The sequence below is a fragment of the Trypanosoma cruzi genome, genomic scaffold, assembly GCF_000209065.1.
Source record: "Trypanosoma cruzi strain CL Brener 1047053516771 genomic scaffold, whole genome shotgun sequence".
Lineage (NCBI taxonomy): Eukaryota > Euglenozoa > Kinetoplastea > Trypanosomatida > Trypanosomatidae > Trypanosoma > Trypanosoma cruzi.
In genome coordinates, this window is record NW_001849477.1 from 89,323 (window position 1) to 105,136 (window position 15,814).

Here is a 15,814-nt window from a genome sequence, read left to right on the forward strand (position 1 = left end):
ACCACATTGACATCATGACCGGCCGTTGGCATCTATTTGATTCTAGTGTTGGTGGTTCGATAGACAGCGCTATCGAGTACTTTATCAAGTCCCACGTCATGTCTGGGGACACTGGCGACTGGGAGCGTTTTGAGCGGACGGTGCGGGATGTCAACCGCTATTTGAGAAAATGTGGCATGTTGACGACTGTCGATATGCGCAGTGGCCGACCGTTTTCTTCTGCCCAACAATCCCTGGCGTCCTTCTTTCCGGGCAACCTGATTCTTGGCGGCCATCTTGCAGAGGCCACGGAGAGCAACTGGCCGATCCACAGCATCTTCAAGCACTTCGGGGCGTTACCAGAGGAGTTTTCTCTGGGAAGTGGGGGTCCCCATGGCGGCTACCCGCAGCGTCCCGAGCATGCGGAATCTGTGTACATGCTTTACCGCGCGACCCATGATCCTGCGTACCTTGTGATGGGGAAGGAGCTGGCATTGGCGATCAACTTGCGCATGAGGACCCCGTATGGGTTTGCCACGCTGCGCAACGTGGATCTTCCGCACGGTGATGAACAGCACGGCGACACGATGGAGAGCTTCATGCTTGCCGAGACGCTGAAGTACCTGTATCTTCTTTTTGACGAGTGCAATGCGGTGCATGTTCAGGGGAAGCTCCGTGGCAGCATCCCGTCGTATTGCGCTGCTGTGGAGAGCGGCAGCAGTGTGGGGAGTCACGTGGGGTGGGTGTTCAACACCGAGGCGCATTTATTCCCCAACACGGCCGAGTGGTGGGGGCCAGTGTCTGCAGAGAGCGCAAGGGAAGAGGAGGAGGTCTCGGGAGACACGCTGACACAGCGCCGATTGGATGTAATTGATAGTCTTATTGATGGTCTTCATGAGTTGCAGGGCGGTGACAATGACCGTGGAGGAGGAAATACCGCCCCGCACCGATTTTACTGTGCTAATCATGCGCTGAGTGACGTTGAACGGATTTCGAAGTCCATATTCCGCTGAATTGGCAGAAAGTTTGTGCATGAAATGCTGCTTTATCCTTTTTTGTGGTCCGTGTGTGTTGGTGTGGTGTAGAGTTTTTATTTGTTCGGAAATGATTGTTGGTGTGAGGGCTGGATATTTATGATGTTTTTTGATAGGTCAAGGATATATATATATATATATATATATGTATTTATTTTGTGTTTTATGGTGTTTTTTGTGGAGGTCTACGACGTAATGAATTAAAGGAGCAATAGCGGCATATATTTAGTTATTATTATTATTATTAATATTTTCGCTTCTTTTGGTTGGGTTTTGTGGCGGGAGGAGTTCAAATTCTTTTACTGCGTCAGTCATAAATATAAATATATTTATATTTATATTCATTTATTTATTTTTAATTCAAATAGAATGAGCAACATGTCACGATCGTGGGGGTGGGTGGGTGGGTTGGGAAAATCAGAAATACGCACATAAGTACATGTGTGTGTACATGTAAATAAAGAAATATATATATATATATATATATATATGTATTTGGAGCAGAAGGAAATGTGGCTGTGGTTAAAACATTGCTTCTCCATTTAACCCACCAACACCACCACCACCACCACCACGACTAGTAGCGGCAGTAGCAACCCCTTTTTATTTATTTTATTTTATTTTTTAGTGTTTTTGTTTTATGTTTAAATCTTTTAGGATACGGCAAGCAGCCCAGGCGGATATTTTGGGCGTGCATGTATTTATTTTATTTTATTTTATTTTATTTTTTATGATTATTAAAGGCCGCTTTTTTTTTTTTTTTTTTTTGTCTTTACGGTGATTATTGGTCGTGTGCGGTTTATTGAATGAATAAATGAATTATTATTATTATTATTATTATTATTATTTGTTTTTGTTTTTGGTGTTGGCGTTTTTAAGTTATTGTTTTGTAAATATATAATATAATATAATATAATATATTTGGGCTTTATAAATTTTTCTTTTTTTTTCTTTCTTTTTCGGGAAGAGGGTGTTGGTTTTTTCTTTGCGTGTGTGTGTGTGTGTGTGTAACCCCAAGCGATATTAGCATACAATACATACAATAGGTGCATATATATATAGTATATATAGTATATATAGTATATACATTCTTATATGTATTTGTATAGTTTTATATATAAGGCATAATTGATGTTGTCACATGCCTCGAATGATCCTCTTACAGGGGCTCTGGATACCCTCGCCGTGCTGCATCAAGTAATGAGATTTGTACCATATAATCGCCGGACTCTCTGTACGATGCGATGTGTTTCAAAGCCATATCGTCGTGCTGTGCAGCACCCAAATGGACCATGGGCGGGCCGTGAGGAGATCATAATGTCAAAATACGGCCATTGTATTATATTTAACGCCAAAGATGATGAAGAGGGACGCTCCAGTTTCCGACTGTCTTCTGTTTCTCCCATGGGCCGCAAGTTTACTACGCTTGGCGTGAAGATGTTGAGCCGTTACCACAAGCGCGTAGCGGATGGTTTAACACGACTTGCGCTGCATCATTCTCACATTGATCTTGAGTGCTTCGAGGCTCTTGCTCCTCTTACAAACCTCCGGGAACTGGAGTTGGCGTCATGCCGGCAAATCACGTCTATTGCGGAGGCCAGTCATGTGGCGAATTTGGAGTCGCTTGAGGTCAACCTCTGCCCGCTGGAACCGGACGGCGCTGTGGGCCTGCTGCTCCCGAAGCTCAAGCGACTCAAGTTACATGCCTGCTATCGACTGAGCAATTTGAACGGCATCGAACCCGAGACCGCCGCCGCGTTGGAAGAAGTGTACATTGAGAACTGCAACATTTATGATGACACCGCCAACGAGTTCTTTATGAATTTTACAAAAAATTTGCGCGTGCTTCATCTGCCCGGGGCTCACATTGACACGGCACTCAAATTTATTCCCGAGGACGTGCGGAGAAAGTCGCTGACATCTTTGAACCTTCAAGAAACGTCCTTGCGGTTTGAAACTTTGTGTGAATTGGCTCCCTCCATGCAAGATCGTCTGGAGTTTCTTTCATTGGATTCCTGTACCGAATTGGAGAGTTTTGAGCCTCTCGGTAGACTTCAGGAGCTCCGCTTTCTTGATGTCGCAGAGTCTCTCCACGGCGAGGGCCTTCACTTTCTGACGTGCTGCACCAAACTGGAACTCGTTCGCATGGCGAATTCTCAAATAGAAAACATTATGTTTGTATCCTCATTGCAATCATTAAGGGTGCTCGATGCGCCCAACTCGAGTCTCGGTGATCCTTCCCTGATGTTCCTTGAGAATTTACCCATGCTGGAGGTGGTAGTATTGACAAAGTGCCTTCTCATCACAAACATTAATGTCTTGTGTACATGCAAACGAATTAGACGTATTTTTTGCGCCAATACCGGGGTGACAAATGAGGGGATCACGTTACTTACAGGGTGCGCTGAGTTAGAGGAACTTGACCTGAAGATGACGGCGGTGACGGACGTCAATTTCCTTGCCAGCTGCCCTTCCCTTAAGTGTATAAATGTGTGTAACGCGGTGGTTAGCTGTGAGGGGTGCGAGGCACTACTGAAGAAAAACATAGAAGTTATCTGCGACTCCTTTGATACGAGAAGTGATTACATTGACGCGTAGGCAAAAGGAAAAACAACAACAAAAGCGAGAAGAGAGAGGGAAACACACACACAGAACAAAAGAGAAATTGAGTGTGCTTGCGTGGGAAAGAAGTAATTGAGAAATACGTACATTTTTACACGCATTTATTGACGACTTTCTGTGACTCTCTCTTTTTTTCTCTCTCTTTCTCTCTCTCTCTCTGTGTGTGTGTGTTTGTGTGTTTTTCTTTAAGGCAATTCCATTGGATGAAGCATGATGGGACATGACATGGCGGTGCATTTTTGCCGCTCGTGGCGTCAACGCAAGCCGGGGAGAATTCCCACATGAAACGTTTGAAGGCGAAGGCATCCAACGGACGTGAGTGGACGAATATTTGATGGCCGACTCTTCACACGTCGCTCCTGTTCAAAGGGTCCTGCGGGTCGTGCCCACACACACACAAACACACACGAAAAAAAAAAAAAAAAAAATAATATATTTTTTTGTTCTGTTTTTCTTTTCCTTTGCTTTTTTGGGCAGCCGCAGGGCTGCCTTTTTCTTTCTATTTTTTTTTTTTTTTTTTGCTTTTCTCTGTGTGTGCCTGAGGTCGTGCACGAGACAACATTTGCACCAAAAAAACAATATCAAAAACGAAAAAAAAAAAGGAAGAGGGGCGAGAGAGAGAGAGGTGTTGGTTGGATGGAGGAGGACAAGATGGGATGCAGGGATGACGGGCCAACAAGCCGGGGGGAGTGGCTCTCAAGGGCGGAGGCAAAGGATCACCAATTGGAGTTGGCCAATACCATAAAGTCGTTTCACTACCGTCTGCAGCAGCGAATGTCAACCGAAACGTCTGCCTTTTTGTCACCGAAGAAAGGGCAGAAGGAGGAAGAAAAAAACGAAGAGGCAATTTGGTCTCGTCTTATAGCTGAGGAAGGGGAAAATATGAAGGCGTATGCGACGGCAATGCATGCGATCGCCACCCGTTATTGGGATCCGGATCAAGAGGGGAATGAGGAGAATGTATCTGGGTTTCGTTCTCATGTCACCTCCACCGTGGGCGGGGTAACACGGACCCGCTCGAGATGTCAACGTGACAACGGCGGAGAGGAGGGCGGCAATCAACATGGAAGGTCCTCCAGTGGGCCATCGCGCCACAACGACCGCGTGGCGTACTCATTGCACTGCGTGGCGGATTATTACCTCGGCAGCTGCCTGCCGCTTGTCAACACCGAGCAGCAGTTAAAGCATCATCATCATGATGGGACGCATGATGTAAGCTCTTTTGATAAAAGCCATCCCGGCCATTCTTCGATAGTTGAATGCACGGGGATTTATGAGCAGATTCCTCGGATTGCGACTAAAACCATAAAGATATGGCGGCGTGCTTTTTATGCAGCCCACGGCCGCCAAGCAACTGCAACTGAAGTTGAGAATGCAACATATGATGCACTTTGTTTACATGGTTGTGAGGGGGAAAAAAGTCAAGAACGACGCGGGAATTTGCCGTTGGAGCCTTTGCTTTATAAGACTTTGCTATCAACGTGTGGCCAGGGGAAATTAACGAGCTCGGCTGCAACAATGGCAGGTACCTACATGTCTGCGACACGCAATGAGGTAAGGCGCCGTCGCTTCACTAATGGTGGAGACACGCCGCCAGAAACTTTTCTGCCACTGCAGGTGCTTGATGTAGGCTCATGCTACGGCCCTTTTAAGGGAAAAATGATCACAAACGGGGTGCTGCAAGTAAGACTGGCAGTGACGGCAATAGATCTGTGTCCCTTCGAGGGTAGCAATGTCCTTCAAGGGGACTGGCTTGCTGTTCGTTTCTATGATGTAGGGGAGAGACAGAAGGAAGAATACTCGGAAGGGGTGGGAACGGAATCTCTTGTTCGAACTGGCGACGACGCAGATGGCGTGACGAAAACGCCTAAAAGTACTCTTTGGGTGGCTCGTGGTCAATTTGATGCCGTGTTTTTCTGCCTGATGCTCTCTTTTCTTCCTCATCCCCGTCTGCGGTACCGTGCCTGTCTTCATGCCCACTTGGCGCTCAAGGATGGAGGACTACTTGTCATTGTGAGTACCCGCACGCAATGCACACGCCGTGGCTCTTGGGTAGACGACTGGGTCACGTGCATTGAGGGAATAGGGTTCAAGCGTGTGCACAAGCACATCATGGGGCAGGTTGTGGGGCTGAGTTTCAGCAAGGAGGCGGGGCCAGAAATTGAGGGCGACACTGCGGAGTGGCTTGGAAGCATGATGGCCCGCCCTGAAGCGGAGTGCGGCCTGCGCATACTCGGCGACGATTGCTGCTAACCCTTCAAGCAGAGGCTTCACCTCCGCCCTAATTCTCGCACTGCGACAAACAACAACAACAACAACAAGAGGGAAAGCAGAAGAAAGCAACAGCCAAAAATTAATGGAGGATGCCGACTGTTTATTCATGAATGTCTGAAGGGATTACGGAGTCGCTGGACGGTTTCTCTCTTTTTTTTTTATTGTTTGTATGCAGCACTTGTGCACATTTATTTGTTATTATTATTATTATTATTATTATTTTTTGTTTTTTCACTGCTGCAAGAGGTGTTTTTAAAGAGCTTCGTTTGTGTGCGTGTGTGCGTGTGTATACATTTGCCAGGGAGGTCAGTGCCATTTTTTTTCTTCTCATTTTTGCCCTTTGGTGCGTGCCTTCTTTACTCCCCCCTTTTTAGGAAGGTCAATGGGGATGGAAACAATGTGCGAGAGGACATGAGACCAAGTACTGCTTCAATACCGGGAACAGCAGGCGTATTGCATTTTTTATTTTTATTTTGTTTCTTTTGTTATGCGGCTTTAATTTTTCCACTTTTTATTTCACCAGCAACTTTTTTAAAGTCTTTATTTCTGCTCACTGGGATACTCTAACACGTCACCGTTGGGACGCCCCGTGTGGTTGTGGTCACTTTAGTGATGTGATCTCTGTTTTGATACCTGACATGCTTTTTTCTTCTGTTTAATAAGAGGCGGGACAAAACGGCACTCCCAGGAGTATTGCAATGACCGCCCATTGTTGCTTGGAGGCTGTACCATCGATGGTGTGATGATTTCCCGTTTTTTTTTTTTTTTTTTTTTTTTCTTTTTTCTCTCTCCAAACGGTATCACCTGCCATCTTGTGCTCTGTCATATTGCACTATACTTCCATTTTTTTCCACAAAGAATATTGCGCACTTTGGCGTTGTGTGGTGTGGAGGTGTTTGTGAATATGGAGCTACATGTATTTGATTTTGATGGAACCATATTTTATTCCCCAAAACCATCTGCAAGGCTGAAAAAAACACACGGGGGAAATGTGTACGCAAAGCTTATGAGGCCTCTTCAGGACAATGGCTTGGGCTGGTTTCAAAGCCTCTCAACACTTTCACCACCTGCGGTGCCAAAATCCCCACCTATCCAAGACTGGTATGTGGCACCTGTCTTACGGCGATTGAAGGAGCTGAAACAACGCCAAAGTGATGCTCTCGCGACGGGTGCTTCGGAATGCGTCAAGATATTTGTGCTCACTGGCCGTGACGAAAAGTTTCGCAGTCGTATTGAGGAACTGTTAACTCATGCAGGGCTTTGCGATATGATGAGCGCGGTGTTCATGAAGCCGCATGAGACGTATGGCACAGTGAAATTCAAGCTGGAGACCTTTTACACACTTATTGCTCGGAACCGTCCCAATCATGTGTACTATTACGAGGATCGTGCGGAGCAGGGACAACAAATACTGGATGGCATCCGCATGCTCTCTCATGCAGTTCATCCAAATACTCCAGAGTCATTTTATGTCTATTCTGTTATACTGGAAGAAACTGGGGCGGTTTGTCCCTTCTCCCAGGAGGAGAAAAATGAACGAGGACCATGCGCACCAGCTCTGCGTTGGTGGGAGGAAACAAAGCGACGTGCTTCTCCCGATCCTCTGTCAAGCATCGCTCCCTTCACTTTTACAGTATTGCTGGTCGATCCCATCCTGGCAGCACGCTCTGAGTGCTCTCTCACTGCCAATGCGGAGGATACTCTTCTTTCCCAGCTGCGATATGAGAGGGAAGCATATGAATTTGCCACTCCCTGTGAGGAAAAGAAAAAAACTATTTCTTGTGGGACTCGGTATCGAGGGAAATAGATGAGGGATTAGAAAAAAAGTTGGACTTTTTTTTTTTTTTTTTTTGCTCTGGCTATTAGCGTTGTCATGTGCTTTTAAACAACTGTACTATATGTTTATGGATGTTGCTCTTTCTTTCTTTCTTTCTTTTTTGTTTCTTTCTTTCTTCTCCTTCTTGCTTTCTTTTGATGTGTCTTTCTCCCCTTTTTGTACGTGTTTTTTTTTTTTTTTTTTCTGTGAAATATGCATGTGTTTTAATGCTTTGCTTTCAACATAAATGCGTTTGTCTGTGCGTTTGATGCGAACCCTTTTTTTTTTTTTTTTTTTATTTTTTTAAATTGCTATCTTTGAGGCAGTGCGTTGCATTTTGAAAAAAAAAAAAAAACAACAACAAAAAAACAAAAAAAATAAAAAAGAGAGAAATATTGTTGGATCATCATTTGGGGCGGGTAACCATGCGAGGGGGTCAGCTACCAGCACATCTCGCCTTGTGCAGCAGCCCCTGTCGACACTGGATTGTCTCCGCTGGAAATGGCAGCGACAGTTTTGAGTTCTTCTGCCGTTCCAGAGGGCAAATGATTGAAGGTCACGGTTCTTTTCCCTCTAGGACCCCTGTTTCTTCCCACGCCGTGGCGAGGTTCCGTCTCGACCATCTTCTCCCTGGCGACTGGAGCAGGTTGTTGCAACACTGCCGCCGCCTTACATCGCCAGGTGGCAGCTTCAACTACTCATCCCCTGGTGACATGGCCGCTGTCACGAGGGGAACACATGCTGCTGCATCCGAGAAGGCTTCACAGGCGGTGGTGAATTCGGCGTTTATGCACATTGTTGAAAGGACGGTCGGTGACTTTTTCCCAAATAACATGATTTACCACGAGCTACAGCGACGGTACGTGGTTCCGTCGAGTGGGGCGATAGCGACCAATGAGGGTGCGGTGGATTTTTTTTCCTGGTTGCTGCATCTGCAAGAAGAAGAGGAGAAAGAGGGAGAGACGACTGTGAGCTGCATTGGGTGTGATGCAGATGACGTCGGAAAGGATCCCTTGATACAAAATGCTCTCGCCATGGAAAAAACGATACAAAATGAGCGGGTATTTCTTGCTGGGTTTCCACATGTTGTAGCTAATGACGGCAAGCATGATGATACTGACGAACCCATCTTTAACTTCTTTCCTCACCGTGTCGTCATCTCGGACTGCATCCCGTACCGCTCGCGCTACTTTGTTGTTATGGTGAACCAAAAGCCTATTGTGCCCGGACATCTGATGGTGGTGCCCATCCGTTGTGTCGGGACAATCCACGGGCTGACGCTAGATGAGGTGGAGGATTGGGGCCGCGTCATGCACCTAACAATACGTGTGTTGAAACAGGTAGCAGCTGCAAGACACAAGAATAGTGGGAATACACCTAGCGACTCTTCTCACTGCAATGATGACATGGAGGGTGGCTTCAGTATTGCCATCCAGCAGGGAACACTCGCTGGACAGACGGTGCCCCATCTCCATACACACGTCATACCATTTGATCCATGTGGAAAACTTGCCGGGGAGCCAGAGGATGAGGAGGTGCAGCAGCGACAGCCCTGTCGTACAGGGAAGCAGATGAGCGAAGAAGCTGAGATGCTCAGGTCCTATTTTGAGTTTCTGATGGAGCGAGGCACGGGCTCAGTAACACACGCCGTGTAACACAGGCAAAAGCTTCTTCAATCAAGAGAAAACGAAAGGAGCCATATATATATATATATATATATATGCATGTGTCTGTGTGCGTCTGTATGCGCTTGCGGTGTTTTCTGTTGCTTCAGTGAAGAGAGAGGGAGAGAGGGAGCAAGCGACAAATAATTGCCGCTGTTCTTTTTTTTTTTTTTTTTTTAGGGGGCCCATTTTGTTGCCGATTCCAACACCATGCAATGTGAACACTTGGCAGTACTTCCACAACCTTGTATTTATTTATTTTTGCTTCATCACAGCTCTGTATAGGATTCAGGGAGAATTGGTGAGGCATGTAATGAGGGATTTTTCTGATGTCAAGGCTTGTCTTCGAAAAAAGCATCTTCATCAACTACGTGCAATTGCAAAAAGTGATACCGCATTTATGCAAAGTGAGTCTGCAAAACTGTGCTCAATATTGTACGAACGCGTTCAAGCACTGAGAAAATTACGGCCAGCAAAATCATTGCTGCTTCTTTGCGCCTTTTTGCCTCTTTACTATGAGGTAGACCTCCAACCGCTTTTCCGCCGTCTTTGGCGAGAGATGCAGAGTGTGGACGTGCCTAATATTAAGATATTTGTTCCACTGGTGCTTTCGCCGTGGGAGGGTTCCAATGTCGCCACCACCACCTCTATTCCGTTATGGCAGCGGCCATGGGAAACGGCTGCGGCACGGTTTTCGAGTGCCATGTTGCTTGTTGAAGTCTTTGATGAGGAAGACCTGAAGAACTCGTTTGAGAAGCGTGGTCGATACCAACTGACGGAACCAAAAAGTGAGGTCATAGACGAGCTTTTCTGCACAGACGTGGGTGCAAGAAGCGAAAAGGATTATTACCCTCGTCATTTTATCGCATGCGATGATTACGATGTGTTGTTTCCAGAGTGCGAAAAGCCCGCTAATTTAATTGAACAGAAGCGGCTTTTGGTCGGCTCGGAAAACCCTGGATGGATGCTGGTGTTGGCACCCGGTGTTTTGTTTGACAGCATTGGTGGCAGGCTTGGAAAGGGCGGAGGCTACTACGATCGATTTCTCCAATACAGTCGGGAAGCGGCGGCAGATGCGGTGGTGCCATGGGGTGTCGGTATGGAGATGCAATTGATGCCAGAGGGGAGTACTTTGCCTGTTTGCACGCATGACCCGTCAAAGGGTGGCACTCGGGATTCCCCTCTGGACGCTGTGGTCACGCCTGCCGGATTTGTGCGTTGCGCACAGCGGGTGTAGGGGGACCATTAGGATTACCGCTGGAATGGGCTTTTCGTTTCAATGTGGGCATGTGTGTTGGTTTCCTTTTCACAAGGGCAGGCCATTTTTCCTTTTTTTTTTTTTTTTTGCCTTTGTGTGTGCTTGTTTTGATTGGGCTCTTCAAAGAGACTTTCATTATTATTATTATCTTTTTTGCACCCGCCTGGATTCTTTTTTTCTTTCTTTCTTTCTTTCTTTTACGCCGGAGATTTTGGTTGAGTAGGAGGGCGTGGGTTGCGCCGTGCTGTGTTTGCGTCTGACACGACACGCGTGAGCACATGCCTGTAAGTCCCCAATACCGTCTGTTTCAGCACCAGTATTATTTGGAGCAAAGTGAGAGGGATGCAGGGATATCGCATCTGTGGCATGCCCACCGGCTTGCAGAGGCACGATTGCGGCCTGGCAAAGGCATTGCCGACGCGCCCGAAGTGGACTTCCGCCATCCGGAGTTGATGGACAGAGAGCAGACGAAAGCATGCGCGCTGATGACTCGTTTGCAGCGTCGTGTTTTGGATGAAGAGAAGCGTATTGTGAAAACGAACAAAAACCTGCTGGATCGTATTCTTGACGTGAACGAAGATAAGTACCGAGAGCGTCGGGGAATGAACAACCGTCCATCGGAAGAGGAGCTACGTAGGTGGTTTCGTGCGGATGAACAGGCGAGGGCGCGGCAGCGGGTCCGTGGGGTTCAAGAGGCAGATAAACAAAGGCAGAATCTGATCATCATGAGACAACTGATAGATGTAAAGCCCTCCGTGGATACAGCGAAGCAACTTGACCAGTGGTACAAGAGGGAACACAGGAAACAAGTTAAGCAGCTGTCTCAATTCAAACGAGTGGAGCCGTTTGCAGGAGCCAACGTGCTTCGCAAGGAGTGTGGTTTGAAATTGGCGGAAAAGGAGGCGGACCGTGTTGAGTTCCGAACTGCCGCACGAAAACCGTTTCTGTGGAGAGAGCACAAGGTGCCTACTCTCATTGATGCGCTTTATTCAGGCCCTTTGCTCCCGTCGCTGCAGGAGGCATCCATGAATTACGTCCATGGGAACCTCACACTGAATAATACAGAAGGTTTTACCTCAACTTGGACTTTGCCGCGGCGACGGAAGGAGAAAAAACCAGAATGGAAGAGTATTTCCGCCTTAGATGTCACCCTGATGAATTACGCGAACGATATCATGCTGGCCCGAGGCGAGGACGTCCCCATAGTTCGCCGCGAAGAAGAAAACGGCGTCACTCGTTTGTGGCGGGAGGGTTTGGATCAAAACCACCGGGCAAAGGAACGACGCGGCAAGGCAGCGACGCGACAGGACAAAAGCAGCGTAATAGGTGACGCAAACGAGGGGGAAAACCGGCGGATTTCCACAAACAGCATCAACTGGGACAAAAACCGCTGGAGGTCTAGGAAAAGCATCCTTACATTGTTGCGATCGAAAGTGTCAGGGTCCACGGAGAAGAGAACTTTGATTGCGACTAACAATGGAAGGTCTACCTCCTTTCAGGAGGGCGATTTGCGAGAGAAGCCTCCTCGACTGGGAAAATCAACCAGTATAAGGTTTGAAGAGGATGGGGTTCCCTTTTTAGGGATGGCGAACACGGAATCAGGCCGATTACCTTTTGTTTCTGCCCAGGCGTACATGAAACAGGCTGATATGGGTCAGGCGTACAAGGGCGATGCGGATTCCGACCAGGCGTACATGAAACGCACTGATATGGGTCAGGCGTACAAGGGCGATGCGGATTCCGACCAGGCGTACATGAAACGCACTGATATGGGTCAGGCGTACAAGGGCGATGCGGATTCCGACCAGACGTACATGAAACGCACTGATATGGGTCAGGCGTACAAGGGCGATGCGGATTCCGACCAGGCGTACATGAAACGCACTGATATGGGCCAGGCGTACAAGGGCGATGCGGATTCCGACCAGGCGTACATGAAACAGGCTGATATGGGTCAGGCGTACAAGGGCGATGTGGATTCCGAACAGGAGTACATGAAACAGGCTGATATGGGCCAGGCGTACAAGGGCGATGCGGATTCCGAACAGGTGTACATGAAACAGGCTGATATGGGCCAGGCGTACAAGGGCGATGCGGATTCCGACCAGGTGTACATGAAACAGGCTGATATGGGCCAGTTTTTGGAAAAACGTTCAGGTGACCGCCGTACTTTGGCGGAGTGGTCCGCAGAATTGCGCCGCTCAACAAAGCCTTATGTGCCGTACTAAAGAGTATCATCAGCGTGAAAAAAAGCTGATGGAAATTGAAAGGAGGTGGTGTGGACTGTCCCTTGTTTTAACCTGAAGAAATCATGTTCAATAGAAGATGTATATATTTGCCTATGGCAGGTTTTTGATTTTAGTGACGCTCTTGGAAGCCAGTAGGAGGAACGTGAAAGATGACGAGTAGTTGGTCTGCGAATTTCCAGGTGAAATTTGTTCATGCGTGTAGTTTTACTTTTCTTGGATGGATCATTAGCAGGGCGTGGTGGAATTACAGTAAAACGTTCGATATTTTTTTTCGCCTTCCCATCCGCAGTCTCTTTGGGGCCTGTCTCGTTGTGAAGTTTTAGGGCAGTTCTGTGTTTTTGTGTGTGGGGCCCAAAGAAGCCGCTCATCCGCAAGTAAAATGTTGCTATAAGTTTTGTTATTTGTGGACAATTTTTTTTGTTTTGTGTGTTTTTGTCTTTGAGCCGCACCAACCGTTGATGTATTGGCCGGATTGCGTGGGCTGCTTGTTGCTTTCATGTTTTTTTTTTTTTATGCCTTTGTTTTACGTTTTCTTTTTTTGGCTGATTTAGCAGCAGCCGTTGAGGTAATTCTCTTTTTTTTGTTGTTTTGTTTCTTTTGAAATGAATGACGCACGTGAATGTGGTTTTAGGGGATGTCTTTGCCTGTTATTTGGATTTTATTTATTTTGCGCCCTTTTTTCTTTTTCTTTTTTTTTTAATTCATTCAGGAGGAGAGGGTAAATTGGGAGACGCGGCGCCAATGAGGCACACCAATGAAAGTGGCACCTCCTCCCGCAATGAGAATATGAACAAACAACACGAAGAATTGACGGCTCTTCAGCGGCGATTTTTTTTTTTGGTGAACGCCACCACGTCGAGCCTTGAGCAAATTCAAATGTTCGCTGAGAGGGCGCTGCGGGAGCAACACGGCGAGGGGGAAATGCCGACGTGGCCGGGGGGAAAGGACGGCGCCCTTCCTGAGCTTCTGGCACTTGTGGAACGGGCACGGCGCGATGTGCAAATTGCCAGCACGTGTTCACCGTCGTCTTTTTTGTCTGCGGCTCTGCCAGAGGACGGTGCGGCGCATGCAGTCATGTCTGGCCTTGCCAGCAGCGAAATGGACAGTAAGACCCGTGAGGATGAGGTTTCCAAGGCGCATCAGTTGGCCCGTCTTCTGCAGGAGCGGAATGCCATGAGGGAGATGCTCATGAACGCCGAGGGAATGAATGCCTCACTGCAGCTGAAGCTCAGCTCCCTGTCGGACGAGCACAATCGGCTTCTACAGACGTTGGCAGATGCCCGAAACGAGGAGAGCATTTCGACGAATGCAGCTACAGCAGTGGCCTCTCCGCAGAATATACCTCTGGAGGTCGTGAAGGAGGCGATTCGGCGGCTTTACGATCGCCGTGTGAAGGAGCTGGAGGAGGAGCTAATGTCTGCAAGAGAAGAGTTACGTCAGCTGAGGACGGAGGGTGGTGATGTCGCAACACGTCCGAGTGTTTCTTCCGTGAAACTAAAGGAAGAGGGGGGAACGTTAGACCCCGGAAGAAGGTTGCATGGCGGTGGAGAAACTGAGGACGCTGTGGAGGGATTGCGACGGCAGAACACGTTTCTGCGGAATAAGTTAATGCGGCTGAAGGAGGAAGTTCATGCCAGTCAACAGGCCTCTGTTGTCTCCGCAGAGCAGATGAATGAGGGCCTGGGCAGTCTACTGAAGACGATCACACGGCTTCAGCAGGATGTCGAGACGAAGGAGCGACAGCGTGCTGACGGAGTGCTCGCACTGGAGGATGCAGGACGAAGGGCGGAACAGTTTGCCGCACGCGTAGAAAAGTTGGAGCGACAAATGGCGCAGATGCGAGTAGATGGAGCAGCGTCAGGCTCTTTTTGTTTTACACCTTTATTTGGCGACCAGCGTGGCGCGGAGGCCAATGGATTAGGTTCCGCAATGAAGGCCACGGTTGCGGAGAAGGAGGCAGAGTTGAGGCTGGCGCGGCGGGACGCGAATGATCTTGAGACGCGATTGGGCAGGTTGACTGGCGCTCTTGCCAAGGCCCGTGAGCTGCTGCACGAGAAGGAGGTGGAGCAGGCAAAACTGCAGCTCAAATTATCCGAGACGCAAGGGATGTGGGAGGCCGCGCAGTCACAGCTGGAACACATGCGCACAAAAGAGAATCTGTTGGACAAACTCGAGGCGGAGATGCGCCACGCGGTGGAGGCGCTGCTGCGGCCACTAGGCCTCGTTGAGGGGACGGGCGATTCCCCAGAAGGCGAACGCAGTGATAGAGGAAAGGTCGGCATCAACGGTGCGCTTCAGCGACGGCTCGATGTCATCTTGGAGCGTCTGCGTGGGTTGGAGTGGTTGGACCTTCAACTGCGCAAGAGGGACGATGCGGTCGTCATCCTTCAAGACGAGAACGCGGATCTTGAGGAGCGGTGCCAACACCTGCAGCAAACGCTTTCGAAACTCTCGAATTTATTCGAGTCGATACCGCAGACCCCTCTTGAGGTGGAGCAGTTGGTCCTGGAGCGCGATGTTTTCCTCGCTGCGTTGCGGCGCTGCGAAGAGCTTGCGGTGGTGCCAAACACGAAGGAAGCATGCAGAAGGGTGGAGCTGCGAAAGATGGAGTTGGCAGCGCAACAGGAGATGCGGCAGCGGTCAACTTCACATGTCCCGCAGCTTCAACAGCGCACTGCAAACTCCCCCACCTCTTTTTTACACGGCGTCGTAAAGAATGGCACCTCTCCTAACGGTGGAGCGACAGGCGCTTGTTTTTCATGTCGGTCTCCGTCCATCGTAGTTGAGGAGGAGGAGGAGGAGGAGAAGGGGAGTTACTGACAAGCGCTTCCTTTTTTTCCTTTTTCTCTTTCGTTCCTCTTTACTGCAGTGAGGCTGGGGGGGAGCGACGGGAAATAGACGGCCATGCCACACGGGAA

General features: G+C 48.4%; 8 protein-coding genes across 8 annotated transcripts, besides 28 other annotated features; all 8 read left to right on the top strand.

The window, feature by feature from the left end:
• On the top strand, nucleotides 1-992 carry Tc00.1047053510513.10 (mannosyl-oligosaccharide 1,2-alpha-mannosidase IB, putative; the record flags this gene model as incomplete). Its single annotated transcript, XM_803326.1, has 1 exon — nucleotides 1-992. A coding segment is annotated over one exon (992 nt), but the record flags the coding sequence as incomplete, so codon positions are not given.
• Nucleotides 1-11,984: a sequence feature (heterozygous, Esmeraldo-like haplotype).
• Nucleotides 1,137-1,168: a microsatellite.
• Nucleotides 1,233-1,267: a sequence feature (AT_rich).
• Nucleotides 1,327-1,374: a sequence feature (AT_rich).
• Nucleotides 1,479-1,508: a microsatellite.
• Nucleotides 1,561-1,588: a microsatellite.
• Nucleotides 1,614-1,640: a sequence feature (AT_rich).
• Nucleotides 1,714-1,741: a microsatellite.
• Nucleotides 1,762-1,781: a microsatellite.
• Nucleotides 1,832-1,861: a microsatellite.
• Nucleotides 1,909-1,933: a microsatellite.
• Nucleotides 2,000-2,022: a microsatellite.
• Nucleotides 2,064-2,133: a microsatellite.
• On the top strand, nucleotides 2,145-3,611 carry Tc00.1047053510513.20 (hypothetical protein, conserved; the record flags this gene model as incomplete). Its single annotated transcript, XM_803327.1, has 1 exon — nucleotides 2,145-3,611. One exon carries the CDS (start codon nucleotides 2,145-2,147, stop codon nucleotides 3,609-3,611), a length of 1,467 nt encoding a protein of 488 aa, XP_808420.1.
• Nucleotides 3,613-3,672: a sequence feature (A-rich).
• Nucleotides 3,757-3,794: a microsatellite.
• Nucleotides 4,045-4,077: a sequence feature (AT_rich).
• Nucleotides 4,126-4,155: a microsatellite.
• Nucleotides 4,272-5,888, top strand: Tc00.1047053510513.30 (hypothetical protein, conserved; the record flags this gene model as incomplete). The annotated part of the gene is made up of 1 exon (XM_803328.1): nucleotides 4,272-5,888. One exon carries the CDS (start codon nucleotides 4,272-4,274, stop codon nucleotides 5,886-5,888), a length of 1,617 nt encoding a protein of 538 aa, XP_808421.1.
• Nucleotides 5,937-5,956: a microsatellite.
• Nucleotides 6,102-6,130: a microsatellite.
• Nucleotides 6,663-6,693: a microsatellite.
• Nucleotides 6,814-7,716, top strand: Tc00.1047053510513.40 (hypothetical protein, conserved; the record flags this gene model as incomplete). Its single annotated transcript, XM_803329.1, has 1 exon — nucleotides 6,814-7,716. One exon carries the CDS (start codon nucleotides 6,814-6,816, stop codon nucleotides 7,714-7,716), a length of 903 nt encoding a protein of 300 aa, XP_808422.1.
• Nucleotides 7,825-7,881: a microsatellite.
• Nucleotides 8,004-8,030: a microsatellite.
• Nucleotides 8,066-8,118: a sequence feature (A-rich).
• Tc00.1047053510513.50 (hypothetical protein, conserved) lies at nucleotides 8,151-9,380 on the top strand (the record flags this gene model as incomplete). The annotated part of the gene is made up of 1 exon (XM_803330.1): nucleotides 8,151-9,380. One exon carries the CDS (start codon nucleotides 8,151-8,153, stop codon nucleotides 9,378-9,380), a length of 1,230 nt encoding a protein of 409 aa, XP_808423.1.
• Nucleotides 9,424-9,447: a microsatellite.
• On the top strand, nucleotides 9,703-10,626 carry Tc00.1047053510513.60 (hypothetical protein, conserved; the record flags this gene model as incomplete). Its single annotated transcript, XM_803331.1, has 1 exon — nucleotides 9,703-10,626. The coding sequence occupies one exon, from the start codon at nucleotides 9,703-9,705 to the stop codon at nucleotides 10,624-10,626; it is 924 nt and encodes a 307-aa protein (XP_808424.1).
• Nucleotides 10,816-10,845: a microsatellite.
• On the top strand, nucleotides 10,926-12,875 carry Tc00.1047053510513.70 (hypothetical protein, conserved; the record flags this gene model as incomplete). Its single annotated transcript, XM_803332.1, has 1 exon — nucleotides 10,926-12,875. One exon carries the CDS (start codon nucleotides 10,926-10,928, stop codon nucleotides 12,873-12,875), a length of 1,950 nt encoding a protein of 649 aa, XP_808425.1.
• Nucleotides 11,985-12,760: a sequence feature (areas merged during assembly that could not be assigned to a particular haplotype. This can correspond to areas where the two haplotypes were merged or to regions with more than two copies in the genome that were merged during assembly.).
• Nucleotides 12,761-15,814: a sequence feature (heterozygous, Esmeraldo-like haplotype).
• Tc00.1047053510513.80 (hypothetical protein, conserved) lies at nucleotides 13,503-15,716 on the top strand (the record flags this gene model as incomplete). Its single annotated transcript, XM_803333.1, has 1 exon — nucleotides 13,503-15,716. The coding sequence occupies one exon, from the start codon at nucleotides 13,503-13,505 to the stop codon at nucleotides 15,714-15,716; it is 2,214 nt and encodes a 737-aa protein (XP_808426.1).
• Nucleotides 15,681-15,705: a microsatellite.